The sequence below is a fragment of the Eubalaena glacialis genome, chromosome 13, assembly GCF_028564815.1.
Source record: "Eubalaena glacialis isolate mEubGla1 chromosome 13, mEubGla1.1.hap2.+ XY, whole genome shotgun sequence".
Classification (NCBI taxonomy): domain Eukaryota; kingdom Metazoa; phylum Chordata; class Mammalia; order Artiodactyla; family Balaenidae; genus Eubalaena; species Eubalaena glacialis.
This window is the reverse complement of record NC_083728.1, coordinates 1,912,767-1,933,254: the sequence shown is the minus strand read 5'-3', so window position 1 is coordinate 1,933,254 and position 20,488 is coordinate 1,912,767. Positions and strand designations below refer to the sequence as shown.

Genomic DNA, 20,488 nt, shown 5'->3' with positions numbered 1-20,488 from the left:
AGACACTTGGGTTACTTCCACCTCTTGGCTATTGTGAGTAATGCTGCTGTGAACATGGGTGTGCAAATATCTCTTCAAGACACTGTTTTCCATTCTTTTGGGTAAATGACCCAGAAGTGGAATTGCTGGATCACATGGTAGTTCTATCTTTAAGTTTTTGAGGAACCACCATACTGTTTCCCACAGCAGCTGTACTATTTTACATTCCTACCAACAGTGCACAAGGGTTCCAATTTCTCTATATCCTTGTCAACATGTTTATTTTTATAATATTTATTTTTTTATATTATATTTTATAGTGGGTTTGAGTGGTATCTCGTTGTAGTTTTGACTGGCATTTCCCTGATTAGCAGATGCTGCACATGTTTAAATGTTCCTATTGGCCATTCGTATATCTTCTCTGGTGAAATGTCTTTCGGAGTCCTTTGCCCATTTTTGAATTAGGTTTTTGTTGTTGTTGTTGTTGATTAGTTTTAGGAGTTCTCTCTACATTCCGAATATTAATCCCTTATCAGATGTATGATTTGCAAATATTTTCTCCCATTCTTTGGGTTGCCTTTTTACTCTGTTGATGGTGTCTTTTTAGGAAAATTTTATTTAAAAAAATTTGGGGGGGGCCATGCCACAAGGCACGTGGGATCTTAGCTCCCCAAACCTGCACCCCCTGCATTGGAAGTGCAGAGTCTTAACCACTGGACCGCCAGTGAAGTCCTGATGGTGTCTCTTTTTCTTATGAATTTATTTATTTATTTTTGGCCGCACTGGGTCTTTGTTGCTGCGCACAAGCTTTTCTCTAGCTGTGGCGAGCGGGGTCTACTCTTTGTTGTGGTGCGCGGGCTTTTCACTGCAGTGGCTTCTCTTGTTGAGGAGCGTGGGCTCTAGGCACACGGGCTTCAGTAGTTGTGGCACGCGGGCTCAGTAGTTGTGGCGCACAGGCTTAGTTGCTCTGCGGCACGTGGGATCTTCCCGGACCAGGGCTCGAACCTGTGTCCCCTGCATTGGCAGGCAGATTCTTAACCACTGCGCCACCAGGGAAGTCCCCCAATGGTGTCTTTTTGATGCACAAATTTAATTTTTCATGAAGTCCAATTTTTTTTGGTTGTTGCTGCTGCCTGAGCCTTTGGTCTCATATGCAAGAAATCATTGCCAAACCCAGTGTCATGAAGGTTGTGTCCTATGTTTTCTTCTAAGAGTTTTATAGTTTCACGTTTTGTGTCTATGTACTTGATCCATTTTGAGTTAATTTTTGCAACTGGTGTGAGGTAAGGGTCCAGCTTCATTCTTTTGCATGTGGAGACCCAGTTTTCCCAGCACACTTGTTGAAAAGACAGTCCTTTCCTTCTTAAACGGTCCTCATCAAAAATCATTTGACCATATGTGTGCATGTGTGAGGGTTTATTTCTGGGCTCTCTACTCTGATGGATAGGACTCTCGCAGACCTCGCTCTGCCTCTCTCCTTTCTGGTGCTCTGGGGCTCTAGCTGTCTCCGTCTCCTGCCTCTCAGCTACAGAGACGATCTCTTGATGACCAGGCCTAGCTGGGCTGACCCACACACTGATAGGCAGGCCAGCTGTGCAGACCCCCAACTGAGACAGGCTGGCACCTGGGACCCTTTGCTGCAAGGCTTGCACCTGGACAGATGTCTCCTTGAGCTACAAAACATTGTACAAAAAAACTGTATGGGATGAAAAATAGCAGCATACACGCACAGCAGAGGCAAATTATGGACAGAAAGATACAAAACGACCAAAATCCCAGCTGCCACTTTTAAAGAGCTGGGAGCAAAAACAGGGTACAGGGAGCAAAAGCAGGGTCCTGTGCATGCGCCCTGCACACCCCACCACCAGAGGGGTGGGCAGACCACCTAAGCCACCCCTCTGGCCCGAGCCCTGGACCTGCCCCTATCCTCACCCCATATAAGGAACCAGCTCAACTCCCCTGGGGAGCTAGCAAGGGAACCCGTTACTTGTTTCCGCTCCCCCCTGCTGCAGCAGGGGCCCCGATAAAGCCTTGCCTGAATTTGTCTGGCTTCTTATCAATTTCTATTGATTAGGGAAGGCCAAGAACCCTGGTCGGTATCACAATCACAAACATACACACGTAATGTCTGTGCACGTGCTGCGGGTCCTGGAAAAAGCACACACCTCTCAGGGCTGGCATGAACGTGGAGTGTGACCTTCCTACAGGGCGCTGGCCTCGGTGACCTCACTCCTGATGTCCAGCTGCTGGCACCCACTGGAAGCAACAGCACACACACTGCCCGCACGAACACTGGTTTCCGGGTACGAGGGAACTGGTGGCCTCAGCCCCCACCAGGCCCAGATGTTAAACCCTCCCAGAGCCGCACAGAAGTTGGCAGTGACTCAAATGGGGCACCGTGTGGCCAAGCTGATGGGGAGCATTTGCACGTCACCACAGGGTGAGCAGACACAGCCCTGGGAAGTGAGCTGGGAGCCCACACTGGAAGGATAGGGAGAGCGTGCCAAGCAAAGGGGCATTTGGACTTCGGAGACTCCACGGCCAGGCTCAGCCCGGGCAGCAGGCGGAGGCCAAGGGCGCAGGGTCTGGAGTCCACCCCCGAGGGGCCTTCCCTCTCCTCCGTGAGAGGAAGCCCAGGGGGATGTTTTAGTTGAGGCTGCAGGGCACGCTCCCAGGAACGCAGGGCGGGGGACCCTGGGAAGTCAGCTCTGCAGCCTGGAGTTTTTCTATTTTCTTCCTTAACGGACCCTTGGCACCAGGAGAGACTGCTCCGTGGAGGATGGAGTGGGCGTGATGTGGGAGGAGGGGTCCTGGGCAGGGGCCGGATGGTGCAGGGCGAGGGAAGGGCTGGGGGGGGCTCGACCTGGTTCTGCCACGAGGCTTGGCCGAGCTCCTTCCCTGCTCAGGCACTGGTTTCCCGAGGGCTTGTCTTCCACATCCTGGGAGGGCGCCCTCCACCCCAGCCCTGCCGCTCCTTCCTCAAGACCCCAGGGGCTCTCTCCACTCTTCGCTCTTAGAACCAACAGCGGCCCTCCTGCGTCCACGTTCGTGATGCCGGGCTTGTCTCCGGGGTAAGCGCTCCGGTCCGCAGCTCTCACGTGCTGACGAGCGCGGCCCGTTCCAGAGCCCCCGCCCTCGCCCCCCGGGTCCGCAGGTCCTGACTGAGCGGCCGCGCCGGCCACCCGCCCAGCACTGCGACTCGCTCTCGAGACTCGGCCGCAGCCACCCTGCGGCGGCCGAACGTCAGGAGGCTCTCACCCGCCGGAAGCAGAAGTGCGTCAGAGCGGCCGGCCTTGCTCTCTGCGTAGAGTCGCGGCGGCGTGCGGGACCCGGAAGTACTCGCCGAGGCCCCGCCCCACCCGCTAATAGCACTGCCGGGGGAGAAGGCCCTTCCTTTCTGCGTTCGCGCTCATCGTGGAGCTACCAGGTAGGTCTCGCGGCCGCGGTCGGGGTCGGGGTCGGGGTCGGGGCCGGGGCCGGGGCCCGGGCTGGGTGGTGGCGCGGGGGCCTGGGTCGGTGCGGGGCGGGGACGGACTCGGGCGTGCGGGGGTCGGGGCCTGGGCGGGGGGGGCGGCCCGGGGCCCGTGGTCGGTGCGGGGCGGGGACGTAGCCGAGCGCGCGGATACGGCCCGTCCTCACGGCGCTGCGGGGGGCTCCGCAGACGCTCCCTCAACATGCAGAACGACGCCGGCGAGTTCGTGGACCTGTACGTGCCGCGGAAATGGTAAGCATCTTCCGCCCCGTCCCTGCATCCCCCCGCCGCCGCCACCGGCCGCCGAGCCCTCTCCCTGCCCCTCGCCCGCCGAGCCCCGTCCCCGCTCACTGCGCTGCCCCCGTAGCTCTGCCAGCAACCGCATCATAGGCGCCAAGGACCACGCGTCCATCCAGATGAACGTGGCCGAGGTGAGCCGGGCGGCGGGACGGCTTGTCCCCTGGGGAGGGGGCGAGGTCTGGGCGGGCCTCACGTCGATTCCCAAACCCCAGGTTTAGACCCGAAGGCGTTTGGGTGCATCTCTTTGTGACCCCCATTCTCGATTCATAGGTTGACAAGGTGACAGGCAGGTTTAACGGCCAGTTTAAAACCTACGCCATTTGCGGGGCCATTCGCAGGATGGTGAGTGTTCCCCAGCCTTGCTCAGCGGGCCTTTGAGCCGGAGTGGCATCTCCCTCCCTGTTCCCAATCTGAGCAGCTTTGTTGGCAGAATAGACTGGAGCCTGCTGCACTGGACTGTGCTGGCTGCCAGCTTCTTCCTGGGGGTGGAAAAGGGTGCTCGGGGGCCCAAGAAAGGGCCCACCCTGAGAAAACAGGCAGGCGACGACCTCGGAGCTTCCCAGTTATCACAGCTCCCTCAGGCCCCAGGGGTCTGACCCCTGTACCGTCAGGGGTCTGCCTGATGCTAGCGTGTCTCCCCTTGCTCGGTTTGGACGGCAGTGTGGCTGGACCTCTGGCCAGCGGGGCGCCTGGTCCCAATGTGCGTTCTCCCCTAGGGCGAGTCAGATGACTCCATTCTCCGACTGGCCAAGGCTGACGGCATTGTCTCAAAGTAAGAGGGCTGGGGTCTGGGCACAGAGGCCCAGGATGTCTTTGGAGACCAGATTTTAAAGTTCTTCCTTTTGTTCCAGGAACTTCTGACTGGAGAGGATCCTGGATGTGGAACGTGTGTCATAAATAAAGAATGAAAACCTATCTGTTGTTTCACTTCTGTGCTTTGGTGTGTGTGTGTGTGTGGGGGGGCTCCTCTGGGCTCCGGAGGGTCAGGGCTGGCGTTTTGCTGTTTTTGGAAGGGGCCGGCCGGCTGAAGGGCAGCCTGTGACACATGTTGCAAAACCAAATTTTACTTAAAGCACAAATACATTACTTTTTGCAAACAGATCCATGACGCTTGACTAGACAGTGAGGTCAGAGGGCCACTTAAGCGCTCATTTAAGTCCACAGCGCCTCCTAGGCACTGAGGGAGTGGCCCCAGGCCCTTGGATACAGATGTCTGGGCTGGTTCTAGGGGGTGACATTTTAGGCTGAAGTTTAATGCCTTAAATACTGGCTTCACTTGAGTACCACACAGTGGCAGCTGTTGACATTAAAAAGGACGCAATGCACTAAAGGGAAGGTTACAGACGGGTTTGGTGAATGACTAATTCTCATTACATAAACAGGCAAACTTACTGTAAAATTATTGTAAAATTATTGTATCAGCCACTCTAACATCTGTATAGAAATTTCCAGGAAGATGTGTTCCTCAAGGCTAATTGTAAACCAGGACGTACGTTTTGCAAGTTGGTCCCCTGCAGTGCCTGTAACAGGAGTGTCCTTGAGACGCTGTGTTGGCTGGACAGGTCACTTGGCAGAAGAGTTGCCTGGGGCCTAGCAGCTTCATCCTTCAAGCCCTCCTTGGTGCACATCAGGTTTGGGAGCCGTCTTGGGGAAGACAGGGAAGAGGCACTCCTCGATAAATAAGGTCGGAATACAGACTTGGGCTTCGCGCTGCATCCTGCAGTCGTCCCCCTCTCCTCCCTCAGCCCAAGCGCCTGACTGGGGCAGAAGGAACAGCAGCCAGCAGGGCGGGAGGTGCCGTCTTGCACCCCTGCTGGGGTCTCAAGTTGCTGGTGGTTGAGCGCTCTGATGAGGGCTGGCCTCCGTTCTGCAAAAGCACCAGTGCACACGCGTAGGATGCAGGGTGGGGCTGTCCCGGAGCCCCTCCAGTGACTGGTTTATGGGACAGCAGTAGGGAAGCAGCTTAATGGCCCAGCCAACACGGTCCTTTCTGAGAGCAGCTGACCCGTGAAGGAGAAGCTCCAGCCCGCGGTCTTCAGTGTTTCTGGTGGGGCAGCAAGCGGAAGAACTGGGCCACGTGGAGCGTAGACAAGCTGGCGTGCCGGGCACACACCTGCCCAGGACAACGACCAGCCCTTGGGGTCTGCTTGGTGTGGCGGCTCCTCCGGCCAAGGCGGCTCCCACTTCCTGCCGGGAGGAAGAAGGCTGGCCCGACCCTGGTGGGGAGGCAGGGCTGTGAAGGGGTCTCCTCCCTGCTGGAGGGTCAAGTGTGGTTCAAGTCACAACTTCAGCAGACGCCGTTTAACCAGTTTCTGTTCCCTCAGGAAAAAAAGACCCACTGAACCAAATCCTACACGACAGTAAACGCGGTTTCTCCACAATACTGCTTAGGAAGATCAAGAGCCAGCAATCCAGTCATCCTGAAGGTCCCAAGTGTTGTGGGCAAGGGGGGTCTTCCCGGTGAGACGGATCCCTGCGTGGGGTGGGCCAGTTCTGTGCCCAGAGGCCTGTTGGGGTGCGTGACCCCCAACAGGGCATCAGGACTTCACAGTGATGTGATCCTTGAAAGAACAGAAGTCCGAAAGTAAAAAAATGAGACCAAAACCAACCAGGGGTCTGTTCTCCTTGGCTTAGGCTGACGCCACAGCTGTGTGTGTGGATGCGGGGAGGTGGGTGCACACCCCCCGAGGGGGCTGTGCTGGGCTGGGAAGGAGTCGGGCCGAGGGGGGGAGTGGGGATTCCACAGTGCGGTCTCCACGTCCGAAAACCCCAGACAGCCGAGATTAATGCCCCAACAGGTTAACGCTAGCAATCCAGCGCGTGCGGTGAGGTCTGGAAACCCAGATCTCCATGAGATGCTAGTGCGGTGGCTACGATGGTAGCAGCAGGCTGGGTGATGCAAAGAGGAGAAACGCTGTGAAGTCAGGATTCACCACCGCGCATCATAAATCAAAGTCCTGGTTCCAGACCAGGCACAGGAAAAAAAGAAACAACAACGAAGCCCCACATTTTGTTCACGGAGGAATGCAGCAGGGCTCTCCGAAATACCGCGGTGGCGTGGTGTGCTTTGGAATGGAAGCCGTGTCCCTCCAGGGAAGCAGGGGCGTGGAGGCGCAGTGGCACCAGCCGGCGAGGGCCGCGCGTCCACACCCAGTGCCTGGAAATGCGCCCACAGGGCCGGGCCAGGCTAGAACTGCTGCGTGAGGCGTCTGTAATGAGGTAACACCTGGTTCTCGGGAAGGTAGAGAGCAAGTTCCAGGGCCACGAGCACCGTGAACTCAAACCCAATTAGATCCCGTCTGTTGAAGCGAAACTTTTCTTCTAACTTCTGTGTTGAAGAAGAGAGGGGTTGGGCTGCGGCCCCTCCTCCGGTTCCCGTCCAGGTGGCCGGGTGGCTGGGTCTGGGCGTGGGCGGTGACCCCCGCTCCCGCAGCCGGGAGGGCTGGGACAGGGACGTGCATACTCACGTCGATAAGCTGCTTCACGTCGTTCTTGCGGAGGTCGCTGCTGATCTTGGCGGCCAGCAGCACGCAGGCGCCCGCACACAGCTTGCGGTTCTGCTTGTTGAGCTTGCCCTGCAGGACCAGCTTCTCGAAGTACACGTAGGCCATGGACACTGTCACGGGCTCCAGACCACACTCCTCAGACAGGTTCCGCATCTCTCGTTTCAAACTGCGGGTTTACACGGGAGCCAAGGGCTTTGGGGCCAGGAGGCGGCCACGTCCCTGCTTGAGGGGTGTGCCTTTGGGCCCCTAGAAAAGCGCCCTTTCCTCCCAGAGGCTGTGGCCCGGCGCTAGGGCCCATGGCTTGGTGGGCGGGCAGCAGGCTGGTCTTGGTCTCCCCTCGGCCCTCGGCTGGGCCCGCGGCACCCAACTGTCCTCAAGGGGACCCCCCGGAGGACAGAGTCCCCGTGCTCCTGTGGCAGTGAGGGGGCCGTGTGGGGAGGGAAGGGCAGTGCAAAGGCCCTGAGGTGCGGCCGTGCTGAGGCAGAGTCTGGACCTCTGGCTGTGGGGCCTCAACCTCCTCATCTATCGAGCGGGGACGGTCACAGGGCCCAGCTCAGGGGCTGTGGGCGCCAGTGAGGAGGAGCCCTGCAGGTGTGGGCAGGTATGAGAAGCACCGAGGGCACCTGACCAAGGAGGCGGCAGGGGAGCTGCTGGTACTGGCCTGGCTGGACGGCGGGAGGGGGCTTAGGAGGGGCGCGTCCCTTTATCAAGCTCAGGAATCTACGTAGACCCGGCCTGGCAGCAGCTTGCGGAAGGCCCTGTCGGGCAGCGGGCTCGAGGACGCCCGCCTCAGCCCTCCTCACCTCCTAATTTTGCTCAGCGTCAGCTTGATGTGTGGGAACTTCTCCCGGAAGGTCTCGTTCATGTCCTTCTTGAGGTCGGAGGGCTTCACATACTCTATCACTGTGGTCTGCAACGGAGAAGGACCGTCCCCATGCAGCCCCAGGGGCGTCTGTATGCCACCTGGGCCTGCGACCGTGAGGCCCCGAGAACGGTGCCGAGACGTGGGTGAGGCTGGGCCCAGGGTGCGTAGCTGCCCCCGCCCCCGGTGCCAGCCCACAGCCCAGCCCTGGGCGGCGCCCCTACCATGTAGGACGCGAAGATGAGGACGCGCTTGTGCTTGCCGCAGGGCCACTGAGGGTCATCCAGGAGGTCGGGGTTGTACTCCAGGGCATCCCCCGCGTCGGCCCCTGCGAGCAGAGGGCAGCCCTGACCCACCACGAGCCCCGGTGAGCGGCTTGGCCAACCCCGGCCTAGTGCCAGGCAGCAGCTGTGCTGAGGGCGTCATTGTGGGACAAGGAGAGCGGGGTCGGGGGCTCCAGGCGTGGTCCCCCTCCTCGGGGGCCGGGGTCGGGGAGGACGTCCTGATGAGGAGGGGCCCCCGCCCGGAGCCATCGGTGGGTGCAGGTCCTCCACGGCTGGGCTCAGGCGCAGCACAGGGTGTGCGCTCTGGGGGCCTCCCTCCTGAGAGGCTGCGGCGGACCCGCTCCCCAGGCTTGGGCGGACCGTGGGCTCGGATGGGACGCACTGGGCCACCTGCCCTGCCCCCGGTCAGGGCCCTTGGGCTACCTAGTTCCGAGCCAGCTGGCGCCGCCCTGGGCGGGATGGGTTTGCATCTGGGCCCCAGCAAAGCGCGGGGGGCACTGGGCCGGGGCTGAGGCAGCGGGCCGTGGCTGTCCGGCTTGAGCGTGACCAGGGCGTTGGTGGGGTACAGGAACTTGGCGTAAGACACGACCTGGCAAGCAGTGCATCGGGCTTAGCTCCGCCGCCCCGTCCAGGGCCAGAGGTCTAGCCAGGTCCCTCCTGACGGCTGCAGCTCCCGCCACCCGCCGCCCAGGGCTGACGCTGCTCCCCCCTTGCAGGTTTCAGACGCCCCGCCCCTCATCTGGGGTCTGCAGCCGGAGCTCCTCCCTGCCTTGGGGGCCCCGACCTCCCATCGTCACCAGGCCCCCACGAGGTGACCGGCCTGTTTGCACAGGCTGCGGCTGCCTCCCGCCGGACCTTACGTTTTCGAGGACTCAAGTGAAACACAACTTTGAGTCGACTTACTCGACGGGCACACGTAAGGCCCCCGCCCCCACCCGGCGTCTGCTCCTACCTTTCCATCCGCCCCCACCCGGCCTCTGCTCCTACCTTTCCATCCGCCCCCAGCTCGACGCCTTCCAACTGGAAAAGCATCTCGGAAGACACGGAGACGCCGCCAGACGGATGCCTCTGCTTCTGGCTCTCCACCCTCAGGTCACTGCAATGCACGGGACGGGACAGAGCTGCCGGCCCCGCCCCCGACCTCACGCAGGCGGGGAGCCGAGCCCCAGGGGTCCACAGCGCCCCAGCTCCGCACCCTCGAGGCCCGCCCTCCCTCTGTAGCAGCCTCAGCAGGGGTCACGAGGACTCCCGCTGGGAGAGCCGTCTCTGTCTCAGCTCCTTCCTGGTCCCAGGCCCTTCCTGTTCAGTCTCCCTGGTGGTGGGCCGACCTCGGCTTCACCCCAAGACACTTCCCAGGGGTGCGCCCTCCACCTGCAGCCACACCCTCGGGCACACAGGTCCCGCCGCGCCGTCCCCACCCTGACAGCCATCTCCCTCTTCCCGGGGCTATGCGCTGGGCACAGCTGCCTGGACTGGTCACGGGAGGCACAGCAGTGTCCCGCCAGGAGGAACGTCCCAGGCACCGACGTTTAGCAGCTCAAACGAGATTAACAGTGCGGATGCGCCCCTCCCAGAGAACCAGGGCCCAGATGGCCTTCAGAGCTCTCAAGCAGCTTCGGCAGAAGCTGGTCTGCTGGCCCCATGTGAGTCTGTGACGGTGTGGAGCCCCCGGCCGGTGGGGACCAGCCGCTCACCTGACGCGCAGGCCTTCTCCATAGGGCAGGACCGAGAAGGCCGCACACAGGGACCGCTTGGCGCAGATGAGCACGATCCTGCGGGAAGGACGGGGTCAGGGCAGGGCGGCAGGCGTTTCCCTTCCTGCCTAGACTCGGATGGGAACTGCTCCAGGCATCAGGGGATGCCCGGGATGGCGGTTCATACAAGAGAGACCAGGCTGTGCAGACACCAGAGGCAGAGACACGTGCCCGAGGACGGTTGGTCGAGGAAGCCCGTCCTCAGGCATCCCAGCAGGGTAGGAGCCTAACGGCATCAGAAAGCGCCCAGTTCCATGTCCCGAGACAAAGTGGCCCGAGAGGGGCTGCTGTGCAGGGCGCACAGCAGGGAGGACGGCCTTTCCTTCCTCTGGGCATGGCTCTGCCCAGCCCGGCCCCAGTTCAGCAGGGAGGATGACAGTGGAAGACCCCCTTCCCTGGCTGGGACCCTGGGCACCCAGGGCCCACTGAAGCCAGCCTGGCGCTCAGTCTGCCGGGGGCCTGCTCCTGGGCCAAGCCCGTCATGCTGGGGACCACGCTGGGGGACCCAGGACTGTCCGAGCTACAGCCAGCGCAGGGAAGACGCAGCACTGCCCGACCAGAGCTGCCTGGTAGGTGCCTGGGCACGGCCTCTAGCAGGAAGGGGAACGGTCTGGAGACGCTTTGGGTCAGGACGATGGCCTCAAGGCCAGAGCGTGCGGGACACGGGGCATGAGGGACGGGGCTTCTACAGATGCAGGGCCTCGGAGGGCTGTGCTGGGCACTGGCTGTCACTCTGCAGCCCGGTTCAGGGAAGCCAGATGCCCTCTGTGTTCCCTTCTCTCCCGGACACAGCCCATCACTCTGCCTGTTCCCACTGTGTTTCCAATGTCCCTGTGTTTTAGACTTCTACTCAAGGCTGGGGTGGCCGGGTGGCTCCTTGCCCAGGACGTGCTGTGGACCCCAGCGTTTGGTGAATACGGAGGGAAGAGGGTGGGATGGGGAGGAAGGTCCACTTCCGAAGGGACATGGGCTGGGCCGTGTGGGCGAGCACTTCCTTAGCGCACTGAAGGAAGAAAGGGTTGCTGACAAGGGCAGGACCCCGGATCCCACCAGGCTCGAGGGAGGACACGGTGGGCAGCCCCAGGGCTGGGGCTGGGCTGGCGCACGCTGGCACCTGCTGTTCTTGGTGTCGTACTGCCTCATATTCTTGATGAAGTGCGTCTTCTTCAGGCCTTTGTGTCTTGGGGATCCAGATGTATGTTTAGTTCTGCAGGTGAAAAGCAGGTCACTCTTCCCCTCCTGGGAGCCTCTCTGGCCCCAGGAGAAAGGACGGGGGTGCAAGCGGCAGGCGGGGCTCCTTACCTTTGAACTGAGGCACATCCCACCGTGTCTTCCAGAAACTCGAGGGAGCAGCGCTGGGAGCCTACGCGCCGTCTGTAAAGAGGACACGGCAGGGCCTCAGGGTACTGTCCAGAGGCTGCCTCGTGGGCCCTCCTCCCAGAGGCCCAGCCTGCTTCTCAGGCCCCGATGGGGCCCCCAGGCCATGGGCCAGAAGCAGGTCTGCGGTGAGGTCTGAGTGTTGGGCAGGGCCACCCAAGGCCAGAAGAACCTGAGGGGGACATGGCACCGGCAGGGATGGCTGGCCGGGCCCTGGTCTGCCCACTGCCTCTTGGAGCTCAGCCAGGGGTCCCGGGAAGGGGGCATGGGGGGGCTGGACAGGGTCCAGCGGTGGCTCTGCAGTGCTGGACGTCAGACAAGCACATGTCCTGCCAACCCCCTCCCGCCCACCTCAGCGTGTGGAGCCGCCGCCAGTGCTGCCCCCGGCCCAGGACACCCAGAAGCCTCTCCCCCTCGGCTGGGCCGCCCTCCCTGCACCAGCCCCCGCCCCCGGCCTCAGGGCCCTCGCAGAGGCTGTTCCCTCGGTCTGGAACCTTCTTTCTCCAGATCTTCCCACGGCTGCGTCCCCCTTGACTTGAGGCTCAGCTCACACGTGGCCCTCCCCCTCCCCAGGCAGCAGCAGTCCTGGCATGCATGTCAGGGAGGTGTCTGCTTGGGCCTGTCGCCTGGCGGGAAGCACAGTGGGCGTGCTGAGTTCGCGGTGCTCCCCCACCCTTGCCTCCTGCCTCTCAGCCCACGCCTGGGAGCATAAAGGAGCCAGAGATCCATCAACCCACAGCCCCTCCTCAGCACCGTCCAGGCCTGGCGGCCAGAATTCTTCCCGGAGCAAGGCCCTGCCCAGGGACAGGGAGGAAAGCGCTTCTATTAGACCACGCAGAGGAGAGTCTGAACCCAGATGCGTGGCTGCGTGGTCAGGAGGCCCCCTGGGCTGGGGAGATGGCCTCAGCGACTCCTCGGGAGGGGACACAAATGGCCTTAGGTCAGGCCTGAGGCTGAAGCCCAGAGACCCCAGACGTGCTGGGGGGTCGGGGAGGAGTGTCGGTGACCACAAAAGGGAACCAAAGACCGGCCGCCCGATGACAGTTGGGGGCTCCCCCCAGCCCTCTGAGGTGTTGACAGCGCTGGGGTTGTCCCAGAGACAAACCGGGGTTTGGTCTGGTTTATAACCATCCCAGGACGGGGCCTTACCAGCACCCAGCACACAGGGAGCTCGGGAGGGCAGCCTCCCACCCGGCACGGGGCCCAGAAGCCCTGAGCAGGCTGCACCCTCAGCTCAAGATCACACACCCAGGTTCTTGCCACCAAGGCCACCAACAGGGACCGCTCAGGACAAAGCCAAGAAGGCGGGCCCTGCTGCCCCACTCCTCCTGGAGCTCAGGTCGCCGTGGTTTACGAGATGGAGGAACACGGGTCTCACACTCAGCCTGGGCTGGGCAGGTGCCCAGGGCCCAGGTGTCAACAGCGGCCATTTCCTAAGAGCCTGAGCCGCGTCTGGGCTCCTAGGGAGGGATAGAGAGAGGAGGGCTTGCTGCTGAGCCGCTCCCGGAAGCTGCAGCCTGCCCAGATGCCGCCTTCCTTGCAGCATCTCACGGGACCCTCCCCCCAGCAGGACCCCTGGCGTCCAGACGAGGCCTGGCACGGCCAGGCCATCTCTCCCAGTTGAGGCCAGGTGGGAAGGGGGCAGCAGGAGGGGCGCGTCAGGCAGACACCCAGCAACCAAGGAGGCCTGGGGTAGGGGCCGGTGAGCACCGGCCCCACGGTGGGCGATGAGGCAGGCCCTGCCCTGAGAGGGTGCCCCACTGCAGGTGGACGTGCAGGACCCGTGCCGGGAAGCGAAGCCGGCCTGGTGGAGACGGGAACGCCCCAGACAGGTGTGCGTGTCCTGCCCCGCGGGGCTGGGCTCAGAGGCCCCGGGCAGCAGTCCCGCGTGGCTTTCTCAGGCTCGCTTCCTCAGGTAATTTCCCAGGTGAGGCCCGACAGCTCCTGCACGCCTGGGACCTCGTTTACAGGGCCCAGAGGCCAGCGGCAGTCTCCACGGAGGCAGCCATGGGCCCTTGGGGGCCAGCCCAGGGGCACAGTCAGCACCCCCACTCCCCGGCGGCCTGACCTCTGGCCCAGCTCGCTCCAGGAGCCGCCTCTCATCCCACCAAGCTTCAACACCTGATCCCAGCTGGCTTCGTACATCTCCGTCTTTGTGGTTTTCTTCTACATTTCCTTCTCTGTAAGCATTTTATACGTAAACTCAATCCTCACAGCCCTCAGCGTACAGGTGGTGAAACTGAGGCACAGAGCTGGCGGGGGTTAGGGGCTGGGAGCTGCGCCCTGCACCCCGGCGCTGCCTCTGCCCCTGGATTCTGCCACCCGTCCCCGTGCCGCCCTCCTGACCGCGTCGGGGGAGCTGGAATCAAGGCTGTTCTGTGCTCTCAGGGCTCCTTTCCTGAACTCGGCCTGTGTCCGCGTGATGCTATTTGGGTTTGGGTCCAGAGGCAGGGACAACGCTGACGATGGTACCCTGAATTCTGAGCACAGACCAAGCTGGCCAAGTGAGGGGCCATTGCTTTCGAGCCCCCCCTTCCCACCTGCCACCCCAGAGGAGCTGGCCCTGCGGCCCGAGGGAGGCCGAGAGCCCCGCTGGGATGGGGACATTCCGGGGGCCACCAGGCAGCTGCGGGCTCGCTCGTCCCAGGATGGGGACTGGCGCCCGGCCCCTTCCTTAGGCGGCGCCCTTTCCAAACCCACCACTGGCCGGTCGACCTCGGAGGCAGCCTCTCAGGAGTCCCGAGGCGGGACCTCCATGGTCTCCCACGTGACCCTGGGAAGACGGCACCCCTAAGCACTCGCCGCTCTGCAAACGGCTCAGAATCCCAACGCTGACCACATGCCGGCCCGGGCCTGCAGGCACGACAGGAACGTTCCAGCAGCTCTACCCGAAACGACCCGCACTGGGAGCAATCCCGCCGTGGACCCCATTGGGAGCAGGCCCCTGGAAGCGGTGTGTGCAGGGCCTGGCTGAGAATCTGCGGGGGGACAGGCGGTGCCGCGCCCCGAGTCCTGGTGGTCAGTGGTCAGCATGTGCGTGCCTCTCCCTGTACGCCCATTACAACTTTGTTTAAAAAGAGCTACAAACAAACTACAAAGAACAAAGTTTGGGTTCCTGCCACCTCAGCTAACATCCTCCCACTCCCTGACGTCTGGGCAAATGCAAGTCCCAGGGAGCCAGGAGGCCCTCGCGGCTAAGCCATCCAAGGCACACGGGATGGTGTCCCCCACATGACAGCGACTGGCCCGAGGCCGCCTGCGCTGGACTCTGTAGGGAAGACGGGGTCGGGGGCACAGGGGAGGCTGTCAAGATGGCACAGGCGACCACCCCACTGGCTCACTTTCACAGCTGCCCCTTTACAAACCGGTGACCCATACTCGCCTTCCCCCAGAGACAGGCAGGAAGAGAAATCGCCACTTTTTAGACATTGTTTCCACTGTCTGATAAACTCCTTCACTTTGTAACTGAAAAAACGGCCCCAGCTGAGAAGAGAAGGGCTCCTGCCTAGCTGGGAGACCCCTCAGTCCGGGCCAGGGGCCACGTGCAGGGGCTGCTGTACGTGGGCTCAGACGGTCTGAGAACGGGCAGGCCGCTGACAGGGGCCAGCACGACGACACTGAACCCTCCCCTGCCAGGAGAGTGTGGGCAGGGGTCTTGTCCGGCCGGCCCACCACTCCACCCCTGCCCGAGCATGGGGCCTGGCACATCACAGGCCGTCGCGCATCCTTGTTGAGTGAGTGGGTCGTCCTAGGTACCCTGTCTCACCAAGTCCCTGCCAGCTTCCCCGGGTGACAGGACCCACGTGCGGTCCTGGGCCGGCCTCCATCTCAGCAAGGCCTCTGGACCCCCTCTAGGCTCCAACCTCGGTGACCACCTCCAGCCGTTTTCCAGCTGGAGAGCAAGAAACCCCCAAATCAGTGATGTGAACAGACTGCCAGACACTCCACCGAAATCGCTTTAATTTGGACAGGCACTCAGCAGCCTCCAGAGCGCTAGGCGGCTCCTGGCCAAGACGGCAGCTAAAATCCCAGGCCCTTTCTCGGAGCCAACCCTGCGCAAACCCTTCAGAATCGCAAGGGTTTCTGCTCCCAGCTAACCCGGCCACGCCCCCGGCTCACCTTCCCCCTTGTTAGTGCTCTGGACACTAATGACGACTGCTGGGGGTTGAACAGTGTCCCCAAAATATGTGCTGAAGTCCTCACCCCTGTCAGCTGTGACTACAACCACATCTGCAATAGGGTCTTCACAGGTGTGATCAAGTTAAGATGAAGCCATTAGGCTGGGCCCTGATCCAATGACCGGCTGGATCAGAGTGTCCTTATAAACAGAGAGAAACGCCAGGTGAAGACAGAGACACCAAGGGGAAGCTGTGTGAGGACGGAGTCAGAGACTGCAGGGTTGTGGCCACAAGCCCAGGACACCTGGGGGACCCTTACCCCGGAGCCCTCCCAGGAGCAAGGCCCTGCCCACACCCTGACTCAGGCCTGTGACTTCCAGGACGGTGAGAGGGAACCCTGCTGCTGTCTGAAGCCTCCAGGCCTCCCCCAGGAGAGAGGAGGGCCAACAGGACGGAGAAGGGCACAGCGGTCTGGTGGGGCAGGCAGAGGACCTGCAAGCCTGTGTCTGACCCAGCCGGAGAAGCCCAGAAACCGGGTAAGTGCTAGGTGACCACGGTGTTGAAACGAAAACAAAGTTCTAGGGAGGCAGATAAGGATTCTGATGATTCACTCACTGGCTTGGCAGAAACAGCCACACCAGACTGTGCCCTGAGCATGAAACACAAACTCCCCGCCGTGGGCTGAGCTGTGAGCACACCCTGGGCAACTGGGATGTAACGCGAGTCCTCACTCCCCGGGCCGGGCCACTGCCACCCTCGCTGAGCCCTGGCCATCCAGCAGACCTCACAACAGCCCCTCCGGCAGGTAGTGCCTAACACAAACCCATCTCACAGAGAAGCAAACTGAGGCTCAGAGAGGCTGTGCCACCTGCTCTGAGTCACAGAGCTCCTGAGAGGTGGAGCTGGAATTCCAACCAGGTCTGTTCCCAAAGCCTGGGTCAGACCACCACACTCGTGACACAGACTTTGGGAAAAGACCCTCAGGATTCTCTCCATTCCCCAGAACAACTTACCCTCGAAGTCCACAGCCTATAGCTGGCAGCCCCCTTTGCTACTCAGCAGCGACTATCCGCCGCCCTGCCTCTGGGCCCAGGGAGCACAGAGAGAAACAGACAGTGCCCACCCCAGGGGACTGCCATCTGTCAGGGGAGGGTCAGTGACCCTCAGACCCAAGGGCTGAGCCCTGTGCTCGGCAGCAGAAACCGAGGGGGGACAGAGTCCGGGTGGGCAGGTGCAGCCCTGCGACATCTGAACGGGGATTGGAAGGCCAAGTGGGAGGGAGGGGCAGGAGAGGGCTCCCTGCACGGGCCAGGCCAGGGGAGGAGGGACACCGGGACCGTGGAGGGTGCAGCGGGAACACCGAAGGGCACCTGACTTGCGCCACGTCCCAGCCTGTTCTGCGTCCTCCAGAGCTTGGGCCCCTCACACACTCTTCAGAAGCAGTGCAAGCGCCATCAAGCACCATCGCCAGGCAGGGCTCCTGGTTACAGGCGCTTCACTGCATCCTCCCGTTCGAACAGCTTCGTGGGCCAGGCTGCCGGCCTGTCTGGTTCACAGGGAGGGCCTGGCCCCCAACCGGGGCGCCTGAACTGTTTGCTGAATGACACACGGCCTGCCCAGCACCACACACAGGTCAGCGGGACCGGGAGAGGAGGGCACAGCGCAGGCCTGGCTGTAGGTGAGTGGGACCCACGAGGCCTCACGCAGTGGACGTCCCTGCCGCTCTGCCCTGGAGTGTCGGAGTGACTCGAATGGGACCTGGCGTGAAGGGGGGACTGTCCTCAGGCTGACGGCTGCCAGGAGACAGGACCACTTCGTGGGAGAGTCTGCCGGCTGAGGAAAGCAGGCTTTGGGGCAGGGGGCACAGACTAGAGGGGCAGAGCTCAGGGGTGGGGGTAGCCCTGAGATGGGCTGAGGCGTTCCTAGAAATGAGATCAGGGCAGGGGGAGTGCCTGCGATCTGGGATGTGACAGGCCCAGGGGCCCTGAGCTCAGAGGGGACAAAGGAGGCAGGGGCAATGGGGGGCCTCCAGTGACCAGTAGCTGTGGGATGGGGGGCTGGGAGGTCTGGCCTGGTGTGGGAGACTCTGGGGCTAGATGTCACAGTACAGGGAAGATCCCTGGCCCACATGGAGGGGGTCACCCAGTTTAGAGAACGAAGGGGAACATAGAGGGGGTGTTTGTGAGTCCCTGTGTCAGTGGGACCGGTAACAGTGGGCTGGGGAGGGGGGTGTGTCTGGAGCTGACAGGGCTGTGTCTGGAGGCTGATAAGGGCTGAGGGAACCCCAGACCCATGTTCAGGGCATTGACAAGATTGAGAGGACCCTGACCCTGTATTCAGGGGTGGCAGAATTAAAGGGACCATGACCCTTAAGTCTGGGGACTCACAGGGCCCGAGGAAACCCTAACATCCGTGTCCAGGGAGTTGACAGCTCGCAGATGACTCTTGACTCTGACGTCTTAGGATGGTGGGCCCAGTCAAGACTCCCTTCTAGGGCTGGCAAGACGCAGGACACCCCAACCCTCTGTCCCTCACTGACAGGGCCCAGGGCACCCCAACTTGTCTCTGGGGCTCACAGGGGATCAGGGTCACCTCCCGATCTCCAAGTCCTATGCTGACGGGTCACTCAGACCCTGTGTCACGAGCTGATCCTCATCCTCTGTAGATCCCCTCAACCCCACATTACGAGCTGAGCCAGCCCAGGGCCACCGTGACACCCTGCTAACTGCTCATGGCCCCCAGGCCACCTCAACCCCTGCCTGGGCCACTCCACTGCCCCCAACCCTGAGCCCTGGGTGACTCCGCCAGGTGACCCCGACCCCCGCGCTGACCCAGCCCCAGGCCACCCCGCCGCCCCCCAGGCCCCAGGTGACCAGGGCCACACTCACCTCTGGCGCTGCCCGTCCAGACCCAGGCTCAGGCCAAGGCCCAAGCCGGCGGGCGCGGGCGCGGGCGCGGGGCTGAGCAGGCCCTGGGGCGCCGAGGCCCTGCCCGCGGGTCCGGGCAGGGGCAGGCCGGCGGGGGGCGCGGGCGGCGGCGGCGGCGGTGGCGGCGGCGGCGCGGGCGGCTCGCGGGCCTCGGCGGGCGGCGGCGGCGGCGGGGGCTTCTCGCCGCCCGGGCCCAGGCTCGGGGGCCGCCCGTCCAGGGAGATGTTGTTGAGGAAGAAGAGCGCGGCCTGGCGGCGCCGCGAATCCCCTCGCCGCCGCAACGCCTGCGGCGCGGCCCGAGCGGTGGCGGGGCCGGGGGACTGGCCCGCAGACCCACCCGCCGCGGCCGCAGCCATCCTCCGACTGAGCCCGCCGCGCGCCCGCCACCGCCCTCCCGCTCGCGCATGCGCCCGCGCTCGCCGCCCATTGGCCAGGGCGCACCCATATGCAAATACATGGCCGTTACGCCCGCCCATTGGCCAGCGCGGCGCCGCCGGGGGCGGAGGGGGGAGCGGCTCCCTTGGGTCCTAGAGCGGGTTCCGAGGCGGCCAGTGGGGAGCCGGGAGAAGCGCGTCTGCCCGCCGGCCGGGCTCGCGAGGCCTGGCTCTGGGCGAGCGGTGGAGGAGCCGCGGGTTCGAGTCCTTGCTCGGAAGTCGCGGCCCCGGGGCGCCAGTGCTCTGTTCCACTTGCTGGGCTGTGGCGTTCGTGGTCAGCGTTCTTAAAGCCTCGTCTTTAGGCTCCAGCGCACTTCCCCTGTTGGGGTATGTGTCTTTGCGGGGGCGGGGGTCTGACGTGCGGGCGCTGGAGCTGTACCACCCGCCGGGAGCCCCAGGAATGGCCAGCGGTGCCCCCTGGCCTCCCCCAGTGACTGAAGACGACACCGCGAGTCCGAGGGGAGAAGGCACCTGCCTGGGGTGGCAGGCAGGCGGGCGGTGCTGGGCCTTCAGCCCCAGACAGAGTCCTGCACGGCCGTCAGCAGCAAAGCGACCTAGAGTCTGGGGGGTGCCAGGCCTGCTTCCTCTTCTGTACCAGGACCCCCCAACTTCGGAGCCGGTGGCTTCATGCTCAGGTGCTGCCTTCTGGAGCCCCCAGGGGCCCACCTGTGTCTTGAGGGGCAGGGTCCTGCAGCCACCTCTGTGCCACTGGCCTGCTCTGTCCAGCTGTGTGCCTGTGGGCTTACTTATCCTTCAGGTGGGGACACTGATTTCCACCTCACGGTATGGTCAGGGTTGAGTGGGCTCAGCCCGGGGCTGTCACCAGCGCTGGGTCTTCCCGGCGGCTGGAGACCGGCACTTGCCGTGTGATTTGCCCACGCAGCTGTGAATGCTCCTGCGTGGAACCATACACGCCACACGCATTTCTCTCCTCCGTGCAGGTGTTGGAGGGCGGGGCCGGGGGCGGGGCCGACACAGCCCTGGCCTGCAGAGCGCCTGTTAGCGAGCGGGAGGCCAGCAGCATCATCATGGATCAGGGCCCCAGGGCCTGGCCCTGCTGGCCAGCGGTTACCAGTAGGAGGACCCTGGCAGGTTGGGGCGGGGACGGGCTGCCAAACTGGTAGCTAATAGTTAAGCGGATGTCAGATGAGGGAAATGAAAAGGGGCGGTGGGAGGATGAAGCGGTGGAGGGCTGTCATTTGGTTATTGGCCCTCAGCTCCAAAACCATGCTGTCTGCTGCCCGATAATGGAGCTGGGCCCTGCAGACTTTCCTCCTCTGCCAATTGGCATTATGTTAAACTTTGGTGGTGCCGCAGGGACGGGGTGGGGGGGGGGGCGGGGGGAGTGGGCGTGGTCTTCTTCCAGGTTCTGTGTCTGTCGGGTGGAAGCCTGGGTGAGCTGCCCTGTGTGCCCTGTGGTGGTGCAGATGGCTCACAGGCCAGTGGACCAGGGACCCAGAGTGTGGAGGGGCTCC

The 20,488-nt window shown here is 62.6% G+C and overlaps 2 protein-coding genes across 2 annotated transcripts; one reads left to right on the top strand and one right to left on the bottom strand.

Annotated features, from left to right (window-relative positions):
- Positions 1 to 3,310: 3,310 nt before the first annotated feature.
- On the top strand, positions 3,311 to 4,666 carry RPS21 (ribosomal protein S21). The gene is made up of 6 exons (XM_061207759.1): positions 3,311 to 3,406; positions 3,641 to 3,703; positions 3,819 to 3,882; positions 4,022 to 4,093; positions 4,468 to 4,523; positions 4,603 to 4,666. The coding sequence occupies exons 2-6, from the start codon at positions 3,654 to 3,656 to the stop codon at positions 4,610 to 4,612; spliced, it is 252 nt and encodes an 83-aa protein (XP_061063742.1). The 5' UTR covers positions 3,311 to 3,406; positions 3,641 to 3,653; the 3' UTR covers positions 4,613 to 4,666.
- A 186-nt stretch (positions 4,667 to 4,852) lies between these two features.
- CABLES2 (Cdk5 and Abl enzyme substrate 2) lies at positions 4,853 to 18,950 on the bottom strand. Its single transcript, XM_061208052.1, has 10 exons — positions 18,541 to 18,950; positions 11,460 to 11,531; positions 11,272 to 11,364; positions 10,098 to 10,175; positions 9,391 to 9,499; positions 8,827 to 8,992; positions 8,344 to 8,447; positions 8,061 to 8,167; positions 7,219 to 7,423; positions 4,853 to 7,079 (listed from the first exon to the last, which is right to left on the bottom strand). Exons 1-10 carry the CDS (start codon positions 18,933 to 18,935, stop codon positions 6,939 to 6,941), a joined length of 1,470 nt encoding a protein of 489 aa, XP_061064035.1. The 5' UTR covers positions 18,936 to 18,950; the 3' UTR covers positions 4,853 to 6,938.
- Between the last annotated feature and the right edge of the window lie 1,538 nt (positions 18,951 to 20,488).